We start from the raw sequence: 21,825 nt of genomic DNA, 5'->3' as shown, positions 1-21,825 counted from the left end.
GCATCTTGTTAACAACCTAGAAACCTAATAAGACAACATTTCAACTAATGTGCCTGCAAAATCATTATCAAATTGACTGTTACCAAAATAGCCAACACCCCTAAAAGTGTAAAGTCCAAAGAACCTAGGTGATAGCTTTGTATCACTTAGAAGGAAAAGACCATACAAAATAAAGACACCTTACTCAAACTTTGCCATTCAATATATTTATTCTGGCACATCAACAGTTTGCTGTAAGTGCTTTGAGTGTGTTTCCTTCTCAATAACATTGAAAAGAATTGCAGGAAACTTACATCTAGTTCTAACAAAGAACATCTCAGTTGTTCCATAGCAAAAACCACAATGCAACCAAGATGGCAGGACAACATGAAAGTATAAGAAAAAATTAGATCCTTTAGCAGGATAGTTGGAAGTGGTCGAGAGAATAGAAAAAGTTCAAATTAATTAAAAAGAGGAATAATGTCAAGTACAACAGTGAAAAAATGGATAAAGGAACCAAACAAGTGTTCACACCATGAGGAACACTAAAGAAATTAATTGATAAAGAAAACGGCTTTCAATAAAAGAAAGGGCTTGTGAAGGAAGACAATCCAAAAGTGCATCATTTGATTACCCTTTGTCTAAATTCTCAAGTACTGGGTTCACTCAGGGATTAGCTGTGTGACCTGGCATGACTAGATTTTATCTTTGAAAATGATTTTATAATACTCAAAATTGATTAGCTGTGAAAAGAACCCAAATGTCAGCAAAAGAATGATTTTAGTGAAAGTTTCTAACTCCCCATAATAAGATTCCTTTCGTCAGGAAATTTAGTGTTTTCCTCTCCACCTTAAATCAGCATACCAAGCAGTTGTTCCAAAATATTTTACAATTTTATAGATACCTTGGGATGATAAAATAACAAAAGCATACAACTAAGTAGACAATTTCATTGACTGGATAACTATATTAGGCCATGTCGTGTAGTCATTTTCACATTTCATGCATTTGCAAATGTGAATTTCTAAGAGTATTAGCCTCCAAACACAACGGGTAAGATTTTGATTTATTAAAGTCCAGGCAAAAATTCTAGCAAATTTCCCAATTAAATGGCTTAATTCTAATATCATTTTAGCAAAGTATTGACATATAAAATGCAAACACAGCTGCCTCCAACAAAGGTAGAGGTTTCACATGTGAAGAAACAGCCATTGTTTTGTCTCCTCAAATTCAATGGACGTATAAGCAGAGAGGAAAGGAACATGACAAATAATCATTATAAAGTCCAATTAACATAATTTCCCTAAATAGATCGAAAATAAAAGATAATTCCTGCTTACATCCTTATCTAGTTTGATGACACATGCATATCTTGCATGTTCAAAAAAGATATGCATTTCACTGACAGAAAACATTGACAAACCTCATCACATTCTGTCATTTTTTTGGTGCAGCGCAAGTTGTGTGATTCGTCGACAATCATCAAACCCCACTTCATAGCTAGCATACTCTTCTGCAGGCGACTGAGCATTGTATATGATACAACAACTATCTTGGGACACTTGGCCAAGTCACTAGGATTGTTCTGGTGACCAAACACTGCATATTCAAAAACAATGTCACGAAAAAAATCATTCCAGTTGAGACACATTGACAAGAGTAGTGTTCAGACAACCAAGGTTCCACTCATTAAATCTAAATAATTTTTAAACATATTTTAAATTTTAAAAATATTCCAGTCAAATAAGTTTTAAAATAGATAACAAATATTGCAATGATAACGAAAGTAGCTACATCAAAACTTGAAATAAAAAAGGCATAGAAGTGTGTGTGTAGAATTATAAGCATAGAAATGTAAGTTGCTTTTGTGGAACAATTTAAGTCTAATTACATCTTAAACCTTCCCAGCAAAAGAACATTGTCGCATATCGAAGTGTGTGTGTAGAATTATAAGCATAGAAATGTAAGTTGCTTTTGTGGAACAATTTAAGTCTAATTACATCTTAAACCTTCCCAGCAAAAGAACATTGTCGCATATCACCTTTTTGGGTCACTGGTTGCAAAACATCTAGTAACTGAATTTGAGAAACCAAAAGATGAATAGTGCTTAGATAATCTAGTTACATAGAGGAGATTGCAAGCATTAGACCATGGATAATGGGTTTACTATTCACTCTCCCCCCTTATTTCCCTCCTTTCTGAAAATAATGCTTCTTGTGAATTAGCATCAACTCTAAGCATGAACATTAAAAGCAGGAATATTTTCAAGTTTCCACTAGCAAAAGAGGTTGAGGATACATGTATACACCATTTAGAGATTGTTTGTTGGCTAGAAAACAATCATGTCTTCCATGAGAGGACAACTAGATCAGATAAAGTGAGGTAGTGTTATGGCACCCAACAGGATTCAATTCCTTGTAAAAGTTCTTGCCACAGTCCTGCAAGGCAGCCATTGATAAACAGTTTTGAGCCATCATGGTTGCTAAGTTGGGCTGGGTAGTCACATGTGAAATAGTGTAAAAGGTGTCCCACCTCTTGATAGGTGGTGGATACTCAATACCTGACGAAGTCAAATGAAGCTTTCTTGAGTTTCTAGAAAAGAGTCACATCTATTTCTAGGAAGGCATAGTGATAGTTAGCAACATACAAGTAGAAAGGCTATGACAGGTATATCACAACCCTAGACTTTAAAATTAAAAGGACATATCAAGAAGAACAATGTAATGGTTCTCATCGACACCAGTAGCACCCACAATTTTTTAGACTCAACCATGGCAAAGAGACTCAACATTTTCACATTTCCCATGCCCAACATGAAGGTGATGGTAGCCGACAGTAAGAAGATTGAAAAGTTAGGGAAATGTCATAATGTCAAATTGCAGATTCAAGACTTTAATTTAGAATCTTCGTTCTACACTGTACCATTAGGAGGAGTAGATGTGGTCTTAGGTATCCAATGGCTACAAACCCTAGGCACTTACTCTGCCAACCATCAAAAGCAGTTTATAAGCTTTAAATGGGAAGGGCATAGGTACAAGTTATATGGATTCCAAGCACCAGAAAATCAAATCGTGTCATCATCCCAGATGATGAAAATGATTCGAAAAGGAGCACCAGCCTATGTAGTACAATGTCACCAATTAGAAATGTTATCTACAAAAGTGATCAGCGAAGAGTCACCAGAAGTACAAGAACTAATTCAGACGCACAAAAAAGTATTCCAAGTCCTGCCCATGAAAATGTCACCTAACAGGGAAATCAAGCATACGATAGAATTCAAAGCAGGATCAAACCCCGTCAACATCAAACCATATCGATATCCGCATCACCAAAAGACTGAAATTGTGAGATTAATCCAAGACCTTTTAAAATGTGGGATCATCTCAAAAAGTAAGAGTTTGTATGTTGCTCCAATTGTATTGGTAAGGAAGAAGGATGGATCATTCAGGCTATCCATTGATTATAGAGGATTAAACAAAATAACGATTAAAAACAAATTCCCAATTCCCTTGATCGATGAAATGTTGGATGAACTACATGGCGCAAAATACTTCTCAAAATTAGATTTAAGGTCAGGTTATTACCAAATCAGAATCAGGTTGGAAGACATAACAAAAACTGCATTCCGAACACATAAAGGTCACTACGAATTTAAAGTAATGCCCTTTGGATTAACCAATGCACCAGCAACATTCCAAGCCACTATGAATGAGTTATTTCGTCCATATCTTAGGAAGTTTGTATTAGTATTCTTTGATGATATTTTAATTTACAGTAAAACTTGGAAGGAGCACCTACAACATCTGGATAAAGTTCTTACACTATTGGAAGAGCATCAGTTCTACACCAAGAAATCCAAATGCACCTTTGGGAAGGAAGAAGTAGAATATCTTGGACACATAATATCCCATGAAGGAGTAAAAATAAACCCTAATAAAATCAAGGCTATAAAGGAATAGACCAAACTAGTTACTATATCCAACCTAAGAGGGTTCTTAGGATTGACTGGATATTGCTAAAGATTTATTAAAAACTATGCACATATATCTGCACCTCTAACAAACCTTGTAAAGAAGAATTCATTTCAATGGAATGAGGAAGCAGGTAGGTGTTTTGAAGAATTGAAGGAAGTTATGTCTAACGCCCCGATATTGGCAACTCCAGATTTCTCTAAACCATTTATCATTGAGTGTGATGCTTCCGAGTTCGATATAGGTGCAGTGTTAAAGCAAGAGGGGCATCCAATAGCTTTTGAAAGCAGGAAGCTCAATAAACGAGAGCGTCTTAAATCCACATAAAACAAGGAAATGCCCGTTATTATGCACACACTGGCCAAGTGGAGACAATATCTTTTGGGAAGTAAGTTCTCCATTGGAACAGGCCAAAACAGTCTCCAACACCTTCTCCAACAAAAAACACTTTCCGAAGAACAACAAAAATGGATTGAAAAAATTGTCGCCTTTGACATGGAGATATTACATAAAAAGGGAAAAGACAATGTAGTAGTAGATGCCCTGTCTAGGAAGGACGAAGAACCAACATTACTTGCAATCTCGGTTGTTGTTCCTGAATGGCTTAATGAGATTCGAAGTGAGTATGCCAAGGATCCAAAAATAACTGCGATAATCAATAACCTTCCAGACAACTCAAAATTTGAATGGAAGAACGATATTCTATGGTACAAAGGAAGAATCTATCTGAATTCAAACTCCAAGTTTAAATCCAAGATACTCAAGGAGTCACATGATTCACTGTCAGTCGGACATGTAGGATTCTTTAAAACTTACTACAATGCACGTCAATCATTCTTTTGGAAGGGGATGAGTCGCAATATTCAGAAATATGTAGTAGAATGTGACAAATGTCAAAGAAATAAAAGTGAAAATACTATGACACCTGGATTAGTTCACCCCTTAAACATTCCGAATCAGAAATGGGTAGAAATATCTATGGACATTATTGAAGGGTTACCTGTATCCGATGGCAAGGATAAGATTTTCGTAGTAGTAGACAGACTCACCAAATATGCTCACTTTATTGCAATGAAGAAATCAGACTTAGCTAAACAAATCGCTGAGATATTTTGCAAAAATATTTATAAATTACACGAGTTTCCAAAACTCACTATGAGTGATAGAGTTGCCAAATTTAAGGGTAATTTCTGGAAGGAATTGTTCAACCATATAGGAACCTACCTAAATATGAGTTTCGCTTACCACCCTCAAACAGATGGACAAACGGAGGTTTTCATTAAATGTTTGGAAGCCTACCTACATTGTTACGCCACAGAAAAACAAAATAAGTGGGTTCAAAGGTTGCATCTCGTTGAATGGTGGTATAATTCTACTTACCATACGTCAGCAAAAATGACTCCATTCCAAGCTTTGTATGGGTACGAACCTCCGAAATGGAAGGATCTAGCTACCATCCAAACAAATCTACCAGCTGTTAAAAACCAACTAGAAGAAACCCAAAAAATCGTTCAAACTCTAAAAGAAAATTTAAATAATGCAAGAAACCATATGAAGCAGCAAGTTGACCGAAACAGAACTGAGAGAGAATTTGAAGTTGGAGAATGGGTATTTGTCAAGCTCCAGCCATACAAACAGTTGTCCTTAAAACAAAAAGGAAAAAATAAATTGGCACCAAAGTTCTATGGACCATACCAGATCAACAAAAAGATCAGCCAAGTTGCATATAGTTTAAGCCTTCCGGATAAAAGTCATGTCCACAACATCTTCCATGTATCCTGCCTTAAAAGGGCACTTGGTGACCATCAATCAGCACAAACAACGCTTCCATCCTTAGATGATGAAGGAAGGGTCATTTTAGAACCAGAAGGTATCATATCCACGAGGGAAAAGAAGCTCCGATCACGAGTAATCAAAGAGTACTTGATCAAGTGGAAGGACTTACCAGAAGAAGAAGCTTCTTTGGAAACTGAAATGTTTTGTCAACAACATCCGTTGTTACATACGCTTTGAGGACAAAGCATCTTTTTGGGAGGAAGGCAATGTTATATAAAAATTAAGTATTTTTAGTTAATTAGGGCACCAAGAGGCACATAGGGCTGTATTTAAGCCCGAACCTCTCATCCTGTAAATCATCAATTCAAATTCATTATTAATAAAATATATATTTTTATGACTATTGTTGGTTTGTCTGCTGCAAAAAACCCAAGGTGGGAAAAACCCTTAAACAATTCTTATTATTATCAATATCAAATGATTAGCAGAGAGTATAATATTTAGAAGTCTAAATGACCTGATAACAAGGAGATCTAGAGTCCCTGACTCAAACAAGAAGATGGCCTAATTAATAGACTGCAATTTTATACATTTTGACAGATGATACCTTACTGAAGATCTGGTTAGGGCTTCTTGTAGAGATTAACAGTTCTAAACCCTTCGACTTGGCTGTGGCTTACCTTGATCAACATGACGGTACCCTTCACTGATTGGACAGAGCTCTAGACATGTAGCTTGGCCCCTTTTATGAGAATAAATGCTTACGGCCCCTCACTGAAGCAACAGATCTGCAGTGCAACTTCTTTTCATAACCCAACCATCAGATTCGGCCCTCCTTTCAACTATTGAAGTAAGACTGCGATGATGAATATGCTCATACGAAAGAGACCAAATCAGTAGAAAATCTAAGCAAAGCATCTTGGCCTAAATGTAGAAGATGAACCCAAAACCAGAATTGACCTTCGTCCTCCCTGAGTACGACTGCCTTAGGCATACCTTGGAGACCCTTTTTGGATGATACAAATGAAGATGGAGGATGCCTTTATATATATAACAATTTGTCCTTATGAAGGTGAAGTTGACCTTGACATTTGGAGGCAAATTTGAATTTAAAATTTTCAATTTTCCCGCCTTGATAAGGTTATGACTTGAAGGATTGATTTTAAATAAATAAATATTTTTCCTTATCCAAATTTGATGATCTTTATATCGATCTTGGTCCTCTCGAAGAGAGGAATTCAATGTTGCAATAATCTTCCCCATAGGAGTTGTCCAAAGTGGAATTTGGCCCTACTTGCCAATTTTAACATCCTTTCACTTCCTCGCTGTGTTAGCACCAAATTGCGTTTGCACCGTGACATCATTGTGTCACCGAGACCTTCTTACTATAGGGTCACCGAACTTTTGTCACTGTGATACTTCCGAACTGAGATAACTGTAGTGTCACCGAACTAAATTGGCAACCAAATTGTAGCACCAAGTCACTATGACATATCACCGAAGTTATGTGACCTTCAAACCCTTCTTACAATGATAGTTCTAAACTGTGGTAACACCGAATTATGAGAGAAGCAAAATTGCACCAAACTGTAGTTAACATAGCACCGAACTTTAGTCTCTATACCCGATCCAAGCTCCTGCAATTACACCGAAAAACTTATCTCTTGTCCGAACTTGTTGTCTTTGTTATACCACCGAAACTTCCTCTCTGAAGTCCGAGCTTCTGTTCATTGTGAAATGCGAACTTCTAGGCTTGTATTTATAGTTATTTGTCCATCATAATTGAGTCGACATGTATCATGAAGAGATGTGTCACTGTTATAAGGCCGACATGAATATATTAGCTTGAAGATGATTTATTTGAGGCCGACTTGAAGAGGTTGACTTGAAGACAATGATGAAGAGGTCGAGTTGATGACTTTGCTGAAGAGGATGACTTGATGGAGGAGTCAAACAATAAATGACTTTGACAACAACCTAAAGCCTACAATGGAGGCTTGACCTATAATTGACCCAAGCATGAAACCCATGCTTTAATAAGTCAATTCAATTTAATAATAAAATTCTTTTCACTTTCTTTTGACAAATATATTACATTTTCACTTCAAGTATAATAACAATACCGAACCTAGTTACATTTTCCAATATAAATGAGTAAATCATCAAAGAACACTAGGACAAATCTGCGCAGGTGTTTGCTGAACATGTGGTTCATGCAAGACTGAAATGTGGCAAGAGTTTTGGTGAGTCTGAAAGGCATCACCAGGAACTCAAAATGCCCATAGCGGCACTTGAATGTCGTCTTCAAAATATCTTGCTCACGCACCCTAATCTGGTGGTACCCCGAACGTAAGTCTATCTTAGAGAAGTACTTGGCTCCTCTAAGCTCATCCATCAACTCATCAAATCGGGTTATGGGGTATCGGTTCTTTAGAGTCTTCTTGTTCAATGCTCGGTAGTTAATGCACATATGAAGAGACCCATCCTTTTTCTTCACCAGTACCACTGATGAAGCAAAAGGGCTAGTACTCGACCTGATATGTCCCAGCGCCAACAACTCCTAGATGGCCCTCTCAATCTCGTCCCTGTAGGCCTTGCGGTGCCTGTAAGAGGTAATGATAATTGCGTGAACCCCCTCCTCCAGCTCGATGGTGTGCTCAAACCCCCGATCTGGTGGCCTGCTTGGTGGAATCTCCCCAAAAACCCCTTGATACCTCTCCAACAAGGCCAATATATCTGGGTGCATTGGTTGTACCTGTGTCCCTGCCTCTGAGATCCTAAGCTCCAATGCCCACTCTATATCTCCACACCGCAAGTCTACCTCCATCCGGTGAGCAGACATCGTCTGAGGTCGGTAGGAGTGCATACCCCTCAGCACTAACAACTTCCCATCTAGACTTGTGAACTCCATCTCTATCTTCTGCCAGTCAGTGGTGACTTGTCCCAACGAGTACAACCACTAGACACCCATCACCGTTGGTGTCAGGAACATCGACCATAAATGGTCAGTGACAGAGTAGTTCCCCATAGTCACTGTCAAGCTGGGAACGTACTTCGTGCACTGCATCATCTGGTCTCCAGGTACCAACACCGAGAACCCCTCAAATGTCTCTGTACGTATGCCCCTCCTCTCTACCATCTGGGCACCAATAAATTGCGGGTAGCCCCACCATCCAACAACACTGATACACATGTGACTGCATTGTATAACAACTAGGCAGCATCACAACACCCTAGGCAATATCACAACACACAATGCAAGGGATGCAATGCCTTAAACAACACCTATCATGATTCCCAAGGCATAATCATGACTCCCAAGGCAAACAACGTTCTCAAAATTTGCAAAGTGTGAGTGCCATAAAGCCAACCATGTAAAAAGTGAAGGACTTCTAGTTCTTACAGATAGGTGTGAAATTCACGCCAAGTTATCTTCAAATCCTTAAGGCACTTCATCATCAACATTAAGTTGTATGAATGTAATCAATGTGGTAAGAAGGTGGGCACTCCATGAGATTATTTATCTTATCAAGTATCATCATAAGAGTATAATAGACATCTCAAATGCTAAAGCACTCCTCCACAAGATCCATATCTCATAATGCCATACCAATCACTATATCTCAACAAAATGTGCAAGGAACAACATCATGATACCAAAATAACTCAAGTGAGGCAAGGCATGAACATCATTATCAAGTACGCTGATCCATCATGAAAAGGCATGGAAAACATGAAATGCACTAATAGATGGCACACCCACAAATATCAAAACATCAAACTTCAAAGAGCATGTCACCACTATCCATACCAAGTGCAACCATAGAGAGGAAACTATGCATCAAGCCACATAAACCACTGAACCAACATGTAGCATCCCATGCATCAACATGATCCATGCACCATCTCAAGCAAATATAGAACTGCATTAAAATCCCAACATGTCACCCTTGTTATGTGATGAAAATCACAAAACCACTCACACAATGTAAAGGGTAATAGAATCTATTTAAAAAGCATGAAGGGTCATTTGCTGATGATAGATATTGAGGAATGCTATTGTAATCTATTCCCTTTTTGCCTTCATATATCACCTCAAGTGGTCGTATTGGTTGGGGCCACACATTGTTTCCCTCTTTGAGGGTTTGCCCACATAAAACACCGATGCACTGACCTTTGATCTGTGTGTGTGAACATTTCACTTAAGGCATTCAACCTATGTGGATATACCCTGTTTTTTGAACACGGTATCAAAAAAACACTTCAATGCAGCTCCACAAACTCCACTGCTCAATGAGAGAGGTGTGAGGCAAATAGAGAGGGAGGAGCTTATATAATTCTGATTTAGGGTTTGGATGGTAGAGAATACTTTTAAGGTTTTGTAATTTATCCCTCTGCTGCCAAACCAAACCAGTTCACTACAGAGCCAGTGGCCAAACTTATTCAGCAGCTGGTTCAAGGCAATTTAGGGTTCAGCCGACCAAACCAGCCAGTTTTAAAAACTCTGATCTGAAGTACACATTGTCATATAGAGAGTTGCTTTATGAGAACAGAAAATGTGGCCTATTATCATAACTCAGAGAAAAATTCTATCACGTGACAGTTTCTCTTAAAACATTCCTTTCCGGTAATAAAGAATTGAACTAATTGAATTCCGATACTCATCTGGAATGCATATTCAGCAGTGTCAGTAAGCATCCCAATAATTAAGAACTATATTTGGAATGATAGAAGACATCACAACCAGAGCATTCAATGCTAAAAATGATTTGACATTCAAACCAAGTTAAACATTACCTCAAAATATTTCACGTTTCATCATGGCCTGTGATAGTCACACTTCAGCACCACTAAGAAGATCCTCTTATAGCAAAACTCTAAATTTTGAACTGGCCACAAAAGTTTCCTAATAACAAAATCGTTGTGCAGGCTGCATTGTGCATTACCCTATTACTTTGCTTTCATATTCCATTGGGCCTTCTTTAATTTCAATTGGTGTCTCTAGTTCATTAATCTGAACACCACTCCTATAGGTGTGAAATAAATATCACTAAGGACAATGCTATACACTGCAGTTTTTTCAGTTCACATTCAAAACAGATCATCCCTTTCAAAGGGAATTATGAAATGACTTATAAAGTGTTCCTTTTGTGCTTCTAGTACCATTATTTAAATACAAGTATTCTGATGAGTTACAGGGCTTCAACTATAAGATGCACTGGAACACGTACTAAATTGTTAATGTGTTTTATACTTAAATTCCAGCTAACCAACAACTTTATACCCAGTTTCTTAAGATTAAAATACCAAGGTGAATATCTGCTGGAGGGCAAAAAGGAAGCCAGCGCTCCAATTCTTCTGCCCATGTAAAACGCATACTTGCTGGACACACAACAAGTATTGGACCTTCATCTATATAACAGGATGCTATAGCTATTGCCTGCAGATAACATACAAAACAAAAGCACCAAGTTAGATACTAGTTGCCAGTAGCTGTTCATTTGTGTTCATTATTCGAATTTTGTGGCAAGTAGAAAATAGTTACAGAGCAAGAAGTAATAATTTCATCGTATTCTATGTTAAGAACAATAACTAAGAAACAACACTTGTAAATGTGTTCATTCAAAATGCCAAATTTTACCACCTATTGTAACAGATTCTCGTACCTTGTTAGTGTTGAAGAATCTAGGGCAATTAGGTGTAGAGTGATTCTTCTTGACTTGATAACAAATTGTGGAGTCTTTTTACTTTTCTTGTTAGCTTAATCTTCTTCTTCTTATTAATGCATGTGTGTGTACTTCATCAAACTGCTACCAAAAAAATAAGAACAAGAACACAAGATGTTGGCTCTCTACCAGGGCCAAAACCTCTCTTCCCTTGAGAGGAAAACCCTTTAGTAAGTTTCTCTTATTGAAGCTTCTTATTTATCAATGCCAAACCCTAAACCCTTGACTAGAATGTCCTCCAAGCACAAGTCAAGTCCTTCCTCCTTTCTGCACTTTGTTCCCTGGCACTTCCTTCTTCTGCACTTCGTTTCTCGGCACTTCATCCTCCTTCCAACTATTGTTGTACTTGCTTTAGAAGAGATACCTTTTGATAGGATCCTCTCCTTATGATGATTCCTTCCTTCTCTTCACCAACCAATGAACTTGAATGACTGTAATAGGAGGGCTGTTATAACAGCAGAGACAGCCTCCTTTCTCTTCACAAGTGTGACTATAATAGGCTTTAGAACAGCCCTATTACCTTCGCTCTTCTTCCTTACTTCTTCGCTTGAGTGGGAGGCACTTTAGGTCTATGTTCTTAGCCCAAATGATGAGGTTTATGTGACTGTGGTAGAGGGCTGTTATAACAGCAGAGAGACCCTCTCCTTCTTCGCTCGTGACTGTTTTCTACCCTAGAAAAGAGTCCTCTCGACTTCGGTTATGTACCCTTCTCCTTTGCTGCCCTTGGAAACCCTTTTCTTCGTCCTTCTTCGTTCTTTTCTTGCCTCCTTTTCTTCACTGATTTCAGAGCTATCTTGGTGCGTTATATTGGAGTAGACAGCCTCTATATATAGAGGGCTGTCCCTCCTTTTAGGCCAACTTGAGGACAGTTTGCAAGCCAACTTGTTATGCTTGCTTCGGATGATTTCTTTGGTGGTGTCACATGCTTGAATGAGCTTCTTTGATGGTGCCTTCGCATAGGAGGAGACTTGACTTTGCTTGGAGGTGACTTCCTTGACACTTATACAATGTAACATACCCTTAAGATCTTTAACATAATTCTTTTGACCTTTCAATTTACCTATAGCACTTTAACATGTGCTAGACCTACTTCAATGAGCAAAAAACTCCTTGACATATATTATAAAAATAATATTTATTTTTCTTGAATAAATACAAATATCAAAAGTACATTTATGACTACCGAACCTAGTTACATTTCCTTCAACAGTTAGGCACTAAAAATACAACACAATCTTAGATTATGTACATCTAAAATTGTTTTAAGAAATTTATGTAAATGCCTTCATTAAAAATGCCAAATTCCACCACCCATCCCAATAGATTCAACTACTGTGGTCAACAAGAAAAGTTGAGAGTGATACTTAGTTCAGGCTGTTCACGTCTGGCATCCTTTTAAGAAATTAGAACTGCGTGTCAAACTACAAAAGTTTTTAGGATTACACAAGCATATCCTATTTTTCCTCTACAAATTAGAAAAATAACAGTACATTTGAGTTGCTAAAATTGTACACTTATGTACTAAGCTGGCTGCAGCAGATCTGAACACCACAATATGATATTTCTTGTAGAAAATTGTCAAATATTAGAAAAATGTTAAATACACTTCTAACCCCCATAGAATTGTGATCCATATTACGAAAAACAACACAATTAACAATGAATATGCTAAATAAAGAAGTGCACACAGTATGGCTCCTAAGTACAAGATCCCAAGAAAGATAATTGTAATGAGAGGCACTACTCTCAATGAATTGGAAAATGTCTCCCGAGTCCCAATGATACCAAAACATGATAATATCAAAGAATCATATAAGATCATGACTGAATGACAATCAATTTCCTATATATACTAATCCCTCAATCCTTACTCATCTGGGCCTAGTTCCTAGCCAACATAGAATTTACTCATATAAGTGATCCCTTAGATTGGATAGAGGTATCACAACAATCCCCCCCACCCAAGAGATGCTTCGTTCTCAAAGCAAAAGATGGGACTTATTTGTAAGATATTCACAAGTTGGAAAGGAATTGTCGTCATTCTTGACTATTGATCCTTCCATACAAAATCTTCATTGTTGTTGAATTTTTATAGTTTCCCTTTAGACAATTACTCCATAGTCATTGGTTGTTGATACTTGATAGTATCCTGTCATTTGGTATTCTTGCTTTTAATTACACATGTTTCCAGGATTATGTTTTTCCCTTCCATGGAATTGTTCACATTTTTATATGCCCTTCTACCTTGCTTGTCGACTTTCCAGGCAATAACTAGGATGTCAACATAATCCAACTTTTGTCAGGTTTAATTCATTTTCTTCAAACTTATATTTCAATCATCTCTTCTTTCTGGTTATCTTCCTCCATCCTTCATCTATGTTCTTCAATTATACTTGCTTTAGAGATAATCAATGTTGTATAGGGACACATCCCCCAAGGTGTTGAGAAATCAAGGTACTTGTAGATTAAAATTGATTTCTCTTACTTGATAATTATCTGTGAATGTTTGTTGGCTTTTTATTTCTTTTATTATGTTATTTTCATCAAGCAATTACCAAAACATAAAACATGAAGATCACAAAAGACAAAGAACACAAAGATGCAAGCTCCAAGCTAGGGCAAAAAACAGAGAAAATCCTCTTCTTATAGAATCAAATCAAAGTGAGATATCCAAGACCCAAGACCAAGACTGCCACAAAGACTCAAGTCAACCCTCCTCCAAGCCATCTCCAACAAGTCATAGTCAACAAAAGTCAATATAGGTCAAATCTCAAAAATCTGGTCAACTCTCGGAATTTCAGCCCCTGAAATTAAGGGTCTGTAGTAGCACAGAAACTGCCTCAGAAAACTCACACGTGTGAACAGAAATTAGGGCAGAAAACAGAAATTCTCTCCTTTGACTTCTGAAATTCTCCTTCTTCTAGAACAGAAATCAAAGTGATAGATAGATGATCAAATGAGGTGGAACTATCTTGTATTTATACATGTCCAGGAGGTCAAATGGCTGCCTCTTTAGACCGACTTGTCCAAGAAGGCCGACGTGGTCTTTGTGGTGACATTTTTTACTATTTGACTCGAAAAATCATTTTTCTTTCTCTTTTACAAGATGTCCAAATGGGACTTCAACTCAATTATATTTCATTGGCTCGTGATAAATTTTCTTTTGACTCAATTGACCCTAAAAGCATGAGGAACATGCTTTGACTAGAAATAAAAATAATAATAATGAACATAATAATACATAAATAGTATATTTGAATTATATTATGAAGACCGACACTAGTTACATTTTCAACACAAGGTGAAGTGCATGCTACTCACATTTCCCACGCACCTAGGATGGGGAGACACCTAAGGAAATGTTTCCCCACGTCCCTCTTTGAGGAACACGAGGAGATGTAAGGGGAAATGTTTCCCTAATGTGGGGAATGTGTTTCCCCAAAAGGAGCGCTAATGGGCATGCCCCTTCAAAAAGGGTTGGGTGTATCCCATGAATTTTGCTTTAAAAGCCTAATATTCAACCCTAGGGACCTACTAACACTTTGTAATTAAAGGTAATGTTGAATTCTGAAAGTAAAAGTGACCTCCTTTATCTTTCACTTTCATCCTTTTACATAATTTTTTAACATTACCATTAATTGTCTCGGGTTGTTTGACAGTGGTTCTGACCTCATTCGATTTCATATGGATAAAGTAGAAATTTATATCCCACTCAAAATCCAGCAGACTTAACAGATTTTAGGATTTCAGGATTTGGGGGATTGCAATGTTTCCATTAGATTCATTAATGCATGGGGATATGGAACTAGCATTTAATCAAGACCATCAAGCCCTCTATGTACCTCGATGTTGATGGCAATTATTATTGAAGTCCTTTATCATGACCCTCGTAAAATTGTATCTATCACTCAAACAAAATCTTGACTTGACATGTTAAGCTTTTTCTATCTGATTTTAATGCTTAGAGCATGATATTGATGATGAGGATGCCAATATATTCAATTATTTTGATGATATGCAGGTATTTGTTGTAGCATGAATTTTTTTGGACTATATAGAGCCTCTTTGTTAATGTATATTGTTTCAACTATGGATTGCACTCAAAGCTATTTTGGTTATATGCACCCTTACTCTATATATGAGATTCATATAGATGTACATGAATATTTACGTTTGTTTTCACAATTTGAATATTTATGTATTTTTTGATCGACCAATTTTTTGGTCCAATTTTTTTCTAGTTCCCAGTTTTGGGATCGATCAATTCAATCACTCGTCTGGTCTTGATAACATTGGTTCATCGTCCATTCTTCATTTTAGTTTGAACTTTTAGTCTTTTTTAGTCTTGACACTAGATATTGATGACCTTACACCAAATATTTGACTCTTCACTTTAATTATTTTTTAGTTTGAGTAATTTCAATTTAATATTCCAATGTTCAGACTTAGATATCTACTATTTTGCTTAGTACTAATCAGAATCTAGAATCATGAATGATGAATTTAAATCAAATGTATAAAATATTTTACCATTTCTATTTCATTGAATCATTTATGATGTATGAATCAATGTATTTCACTATTGAATTTGAATCATATATATATATATATATATATATAATTTGCCTAAAATTTGGGGGTGCTCCCCAATGTCCTCCTTGTGTGTCTCCCCATTCTCGTGTTTCCCCGTCTCGGAAACTTGGTGGAACATTGCTTTTAGCGCAACTCCTACTTGAATGGCTATGGGAGGATTTCCTATGTTAGACAAATTCAACCAACAAATGATTGGCTATTGCCTTGAGTGGGCGTAATATTCCTAATATGAAAATACAACAAATAACAAAAGCAATGAACTAGCTACATCTATGAAATTCATAAATACACAACCACAGATATTAAACACCAACAATATGAGCCAAATTCTAAGCCATTATATTAATTATGGAAAATTTGATTGCAACAATGAGTAGAAGAACCTCAACTTGCTACTACAAGCTTAAGGCAAAACCCAAGTGTCAAAGTTGGTTCAAATTGTTGGCAATTCACCCCACAAAAACTGCGCCCTACTGCTGAGCTTTTTGTTGCTACCAGCGGGAAAAGGACAGGTGTTTCGGCCCTCTAGAGTGCGCAGAAAATTCTACAAATTTAACTGTAGCCTCCTCTCAATAGACCCACAAAAACCAAAAAAGGGTTTGGGCTCCTTCCAACAAACCCCGGGACCCCTCAAGAAGTGTGTGTTTCTCCTCTAGCCAAAAATTTGCACCCGTAGAAATATCTCTGTAAAATTGGTACTAAATTCCCCTAAAATCTTCCCCAAATCCAACCCTGAAATTCCACCAAAATTTGGCTCCAAATCGTCTACCTTTGCACCACACCCACTCAACTCCACCAATGCCCATGCAGGCCCAGCCAATAAACCTCCATGTGTGGTTTTACCATGATATTGGTGTCTAGGATAGAATCTTAAATCACTGATTCTACCAAACCAAGTATCACAACATACTACAGCGGAATATAAACAGCAGTAAATCACACGTGCACAAATATAGACAACTTTTAAAAAAAATCAACCCAACTTCGTTATATTAATCAACCTAAATAATACAACAGTCTGGGGCTCTCGTACCAGGGATAATGGCCCTCATACATCCACTAGTACAAGATACAATAACTAGGGCTTGGTGTCATTCCATCGACAACCAATCTACCCATACAAGATACACTGACCATCTAGCTATGGTGCGCTCTCTCATCTCCTCTTGGCCATACCCTGTACCTGCCCAGTCCTTTGACTCCCGATCTACAGCACTGCCTCTATCAATGCTCCAAGTCCATCTGGCCACTGAATCTCGGCTCAACAGTCTATTCTCTCATTGATCGTTCGTCCATCAACACATTGAGACTCCAATTGAGTTGTTCACAACTCTGTTTGTGAACAACTCACGACTGCCCACTATTGCTCCTCAGCTACTCAAGGACTTCAGCCCACTATAGTCTTCTTTTGTTGGTCCAATGAAGACAAACATAGGGCACAGAGGGTTGCCACCTATCACTGCAAGATGTCCATCTCCCACAATGAACATGGGCTACGAGGACTACCCAACTTTTGTTGTAGATGTCCTTCACCACACGACAAGTCTAGGGCTACTCAATTTGCTCCTAGTTGAAGAGACCCTTGAGCTCTTCTTCTGCGAGTCTAGCAACCACCTATGTCCATGAAGATGGTGCACACTGGGCTTCAACTTGGGCACTATCACATTGTCCTCCAACAAACCATAAATGCCCAATCCACTTTCACACTTGGTCCACTCTCACACTGCCCTCCACCAGACCATGAGTGACCAATCCCTATTGTAGCATCTGCTCCTAGTTAGGGCATCTAATACCTATGAAGACCCTTCCTCTTGGCTACTAACAGACTTCACCAAACTGTCCATCCTAGGACTCCATCCTCTAGCATCCAATCATCAAACAAGATGACATCTGCAACTCCCTGTTGCTGCCACCTTGTCTTGGGATCTGTACAATCTCTGAGCTCTGGTTAGGGCATCACAATAGCCCTAATTCTGCTCCAATTCACTACGGCTCCCTTTCCCAACTAGGTTGCTCTTCCTTGTTGTCCTTCTAGGCATCCTTATGCATTGTTGTAGGCCTTGGAACCTCCACAAACCACCCAACAACGTACAGACCTGCTACAACAATACAAACTAGCCCTACTAGCAAAGGTAACCACCATTGTTTGGGTTGCGGCCTCCTCTACATGTTTGCAGCTAGGAGAGAGGGTCTCACTAGCCCTCTCGACCCTCAAAAACAGTCATCAAAACTTGTTGTTGTAGCAGCCTTTCTCTGCGGCCCAAAACAGTGACAAAATACACACAGAAAACCCTCTTACCTCTCCTCTGATCTGCGGCCTGGTCTGCAAGGAAATCCACCTCAAATCTGCCCAGGAATCTACCTTCAATCCTCCTCGTTGGTTGCCTCAGATCTGCGGCTCAATCTGCCAAGGTGATTGCACTCAAAACAGAGTTAAACCTTCTCCCAACTCGGCTTCCTGCTCCAGACTTCCTTGCCTCGGATCCGCACTAAATTGCAAAGTTATCTTGATGTAGAATGCTCCCTAGGATGTGTCTAAATGACTTACTCTCACCTTGCATTTATATCCAATACAAGGGCTCCATCGAATTCGTCCAAGAGGGCTTGCCAATTGTCATAAGGTCACTCAAACACTAAGCCGACCTTAACTTTGTGCCACAGGCCCACACACAAACTTCAAAAATTAATATCTTCATTTCTACAAACCGGATTTCAACGATTTTTGTTGTGTCTAGTTCGTCTCGACGTCCTCTATCATCTCCATCCATCACATGTAGAAATCTTCTCATGGTTTCGGCCCCAACATTGATGGGTACAAAACCCCAGGGCCCAAGCTTGGGTTTCACACCCACAAGCCATATTTGTGTGCCAACTCCTTCACAACCCTCAAGCCTGGGGTTTGGAGTACCTCCCAAGCTACAAATCTCAACACTCCCTCTTAGCGAGGGAGGTACTTCCAACACTAGGAAGTCTCCAACATCATCATCGGCGACACTAGCCCATATGGCATCCACCACTGCAGCATACTTTGTAAAATGACCCCTGCAATCTAGGTAGTGCCTTTGCCTCATTGCATCTAAACCTAAAGATCCCAAACGTCCATAAGGCTGCTCGCTTTGAGGCTAGACTCCCTCCGAGCCTACACGATCTCCACTGGCTCAATCCTGCAAGCACTCATCCTCTTGGATCAAATACCACTCGTGCAAATCCCGCCAAACTCGGATATGCAACATCACGATCCGATGAAGACTCTAGCCTGGCAATGTAGTCCATCACATGAAGCAATCTCGACCATCCTGATCTCATCCATGCCAAAGCATTCCTCGAGTTGTCCAAACCATCCATGACAAGTCATAGCAAGCCCATGATCAACAACTTGTACTACAACAAACTATTGTTCCCATTGCATGAAGGTGTGATGACTTACTCAAATTCGTCTCATGTAAGTATAACAAACAACCAAAGATTCTAAAATGAGAAACATCAGGTTTCTTACCAATGAAGACTTCCTCGGGTGTCTTGAAATCCAAAGCTTGACATGGGCTCCTATTTTGAACATAGATCATAACACGGGTGGCTTCCATGATTGTTTGATTCTTCCTTTCAGCAACACGATTTTGCTCAGGAGTGTATGGAATAGTTGTCTCCCTCCTAATACCACCCTCTCTGCAAAAGTCATTAAATTCATTTGATTCATATTTAGTTCCATTGTCGGTCCTCAACGTTTTCATCTTCTTCCCTATTCGATTTTCCATCAATGCTTTGAAAGAACGGAACCATTTGAACACTTCATCCTTCCTCTTCAAGAAATAGATCTGTGTTTTGCATGAGAAGTCATCCACAAAGACTGCATAATATATGTATCCTCCCAATGAGGTTACGAGCAGGGCACCAGATAGGTCAGAATGGACCAATTGTTGCTTTCATTAGAAGGAAATGGTGCCTTTGTATGTTTCCCAACTATTTCCCAATTGCGCATCCCTGAAAGACTTCTTCATGGTTCATGTTAAACTCGGGCATCCCTATGACCATCTTCCATACCCCAGGTAAGGCTTTGTAATGTAAGTGGGCAAACCTCCAGTGCCATAGCTGATATTGAAGAGAAGTATCACTTGCCAAAGCTCCAAAAGGACTTCCACCAACTTGATAGAGACCATCAACCCTAAATCCAAGAGTAAATGCATCTTTATGTTTCTATGCCAAATACGTACCTTTCCATCAATGAATGCTACCTTGAAGCCTTTGTCTTCCATCGCAGAAATAGATACCAGGTTCTTCTTCAAATCAGGCACATACAACACTTCTTGTAGATGTATGGTTTGACCATGATTCAAATGTAGAGTGACAATTCCTATCCCTTTCACGGGGTAGGTGGCATTATCTCCAAGTATAATCTTTAGATTAGTTTTCTTCTCAACTAAATTTGAGAGGGCCTCCTTGTATCCAGTGAAGTGCCTTAAGGCTCCACTATCAATCAACCAATGATCCAAAGTATCCGGAGGAGAGGCAGTAGATAGAGCAGAAATAAGATAAAACTCATCTTGTTTTTCTACAATATTACTTTCATCATACCTGACATTTCTTGTCCTTTTGGGAGGTCATCCATTTCCATCTCGAGCAACTGGAGCATTCCTCTTTCCTTTGTTGTTATACTTGTTGTTCCTTTGATTGTCATTGCTTTTGTAATTGTTGTTGTTGTTATTGTCATCCCTTGGAGGATTTTTCTTGTGAGGGTATTCTCTAGCATAGTGGTCGAACCTGTTACAATTGTAGCATATTCCTTTACCTCTTCCTTTGAATCCCTTCTTAGATCCTTGACACTATCTTCTTGGACCAGCTTCATTCTTCTTCTTCGCATGTGCAGAGAAAGCAGTAGGTTCATTTCCATTGTAGGATTTATCTCTCTCCATCATCCTTGTTTCCTCTTGAGTGCATCTAGCCAATAACTCATCAAAACCAAGTATCTTGTCATTGTTGAGAATGGTGGTGACAAATATATCCCATGGTCTTGAAAGACCTCCAAGAGAAATGGCAGCGAGTTCCCTGTCAGCGATAACTTCTCCAATAGATAGTAAGTCATTCTTGATTTGAGTTATTCTCATGAAGTAGGATTAGATAAACTCCCCTTTATCCATCTTGATATCCTTCAACTTGTTCTTGAGAAAGAGGATTTGATTTGCATTGTTCACTTTGAACATCCCAACCAACTTATCATACATTTCCTTAGAAGTTCCCAAATCAAAAATATAGGCAACCAAATGCTTTTGAATGGAGTCAATTATAATTTTCTTAGCTTTGACCTCACCTTTTCTATACTTTGTTCTCGTAGCAACAGGTGCATTTGAAGGAGGCTCCACCACTTTTCCCTGCACATAATCCAATACTTCATGCTCCTCCAAAGTCAAGTCTAAAGTCATCTTCCATGCATGATAGTCAGACTTGTCATTGAACTTGTCCTCAATCTTGAAGTAATATGTAGAGGCCATGGAGACTTGTCCAATAATATTTGACCAATAGATATCTTAGTGATTGCTTTTCTCTCTTGCTTGGGCTAGTCCTCACCTGGGCTTTGATACCATGTTAATTTTATATAACAATGGCATGTTCTATGCTTGCAACAATTACTTCAATATCCTTTTATTAGTCTAATGATAATTTCCACTTAATTTCCAATAGAAATCACATTAAACATTAATCACATTGACAATAACTGTAGATAGAACATAAACAGTGAATGCAGAAGACAAGCCAAGACGAGAACACAAGAATTTCGCTAATGC

General features: G+C 38.4%; 1 protein-coding gene across 1 annotated transcript in view; it reads right to left on the bottom strand.

Moving 5' to 3' along the window:
- LOC149205435 (SNF2 domain-containing protein / helicase domain-containing protein / HNH endonuclease domain-containing protein) overlaps positions 1–21,825 on the bottom strand; it is a 460,346-nt gene that overhangs the window by 318,928 nt on the left and 119,593 nt on the right. The window contains exons 3-4 of the mRNA XM_089397405.1: positions 11,034–11,166; positions 1,403–1,578 (exon numbers count right to left, since the gene is read on the bottom strand). Of these exons, the coding sequence (XP_089253531.1) occupies positions 1,403–1,578; positions 11,034–11,166 (309 nt within the window). The remainder of the gene's footprint in view (positions 1–1,402; positions 1,579–11,033; positions 11,167–21,825) is intronic.

Source organism: Pinus tabuliformis, chromosome 1_2 (assembly GCF_031772625.1).
Source record: "Pinus tabuliformis cultivar Carrire ecotype Pingquan chromosome 1_2, CPIR1, whole genome shotgun sequence".
In the NCBI taxonomy this organism is placed as follows: Eukaryota; Viridiplantae; Streptophyta; class Pinopsida; order Pinales; family Pinaceae; genus Pinus; species Pinus tabuliformis.
The sequence above is the reverse complement of the archived record's forward strand: the minus strand, read 5'-3'. Positions and strand labels throughout refer to the sequence as shown.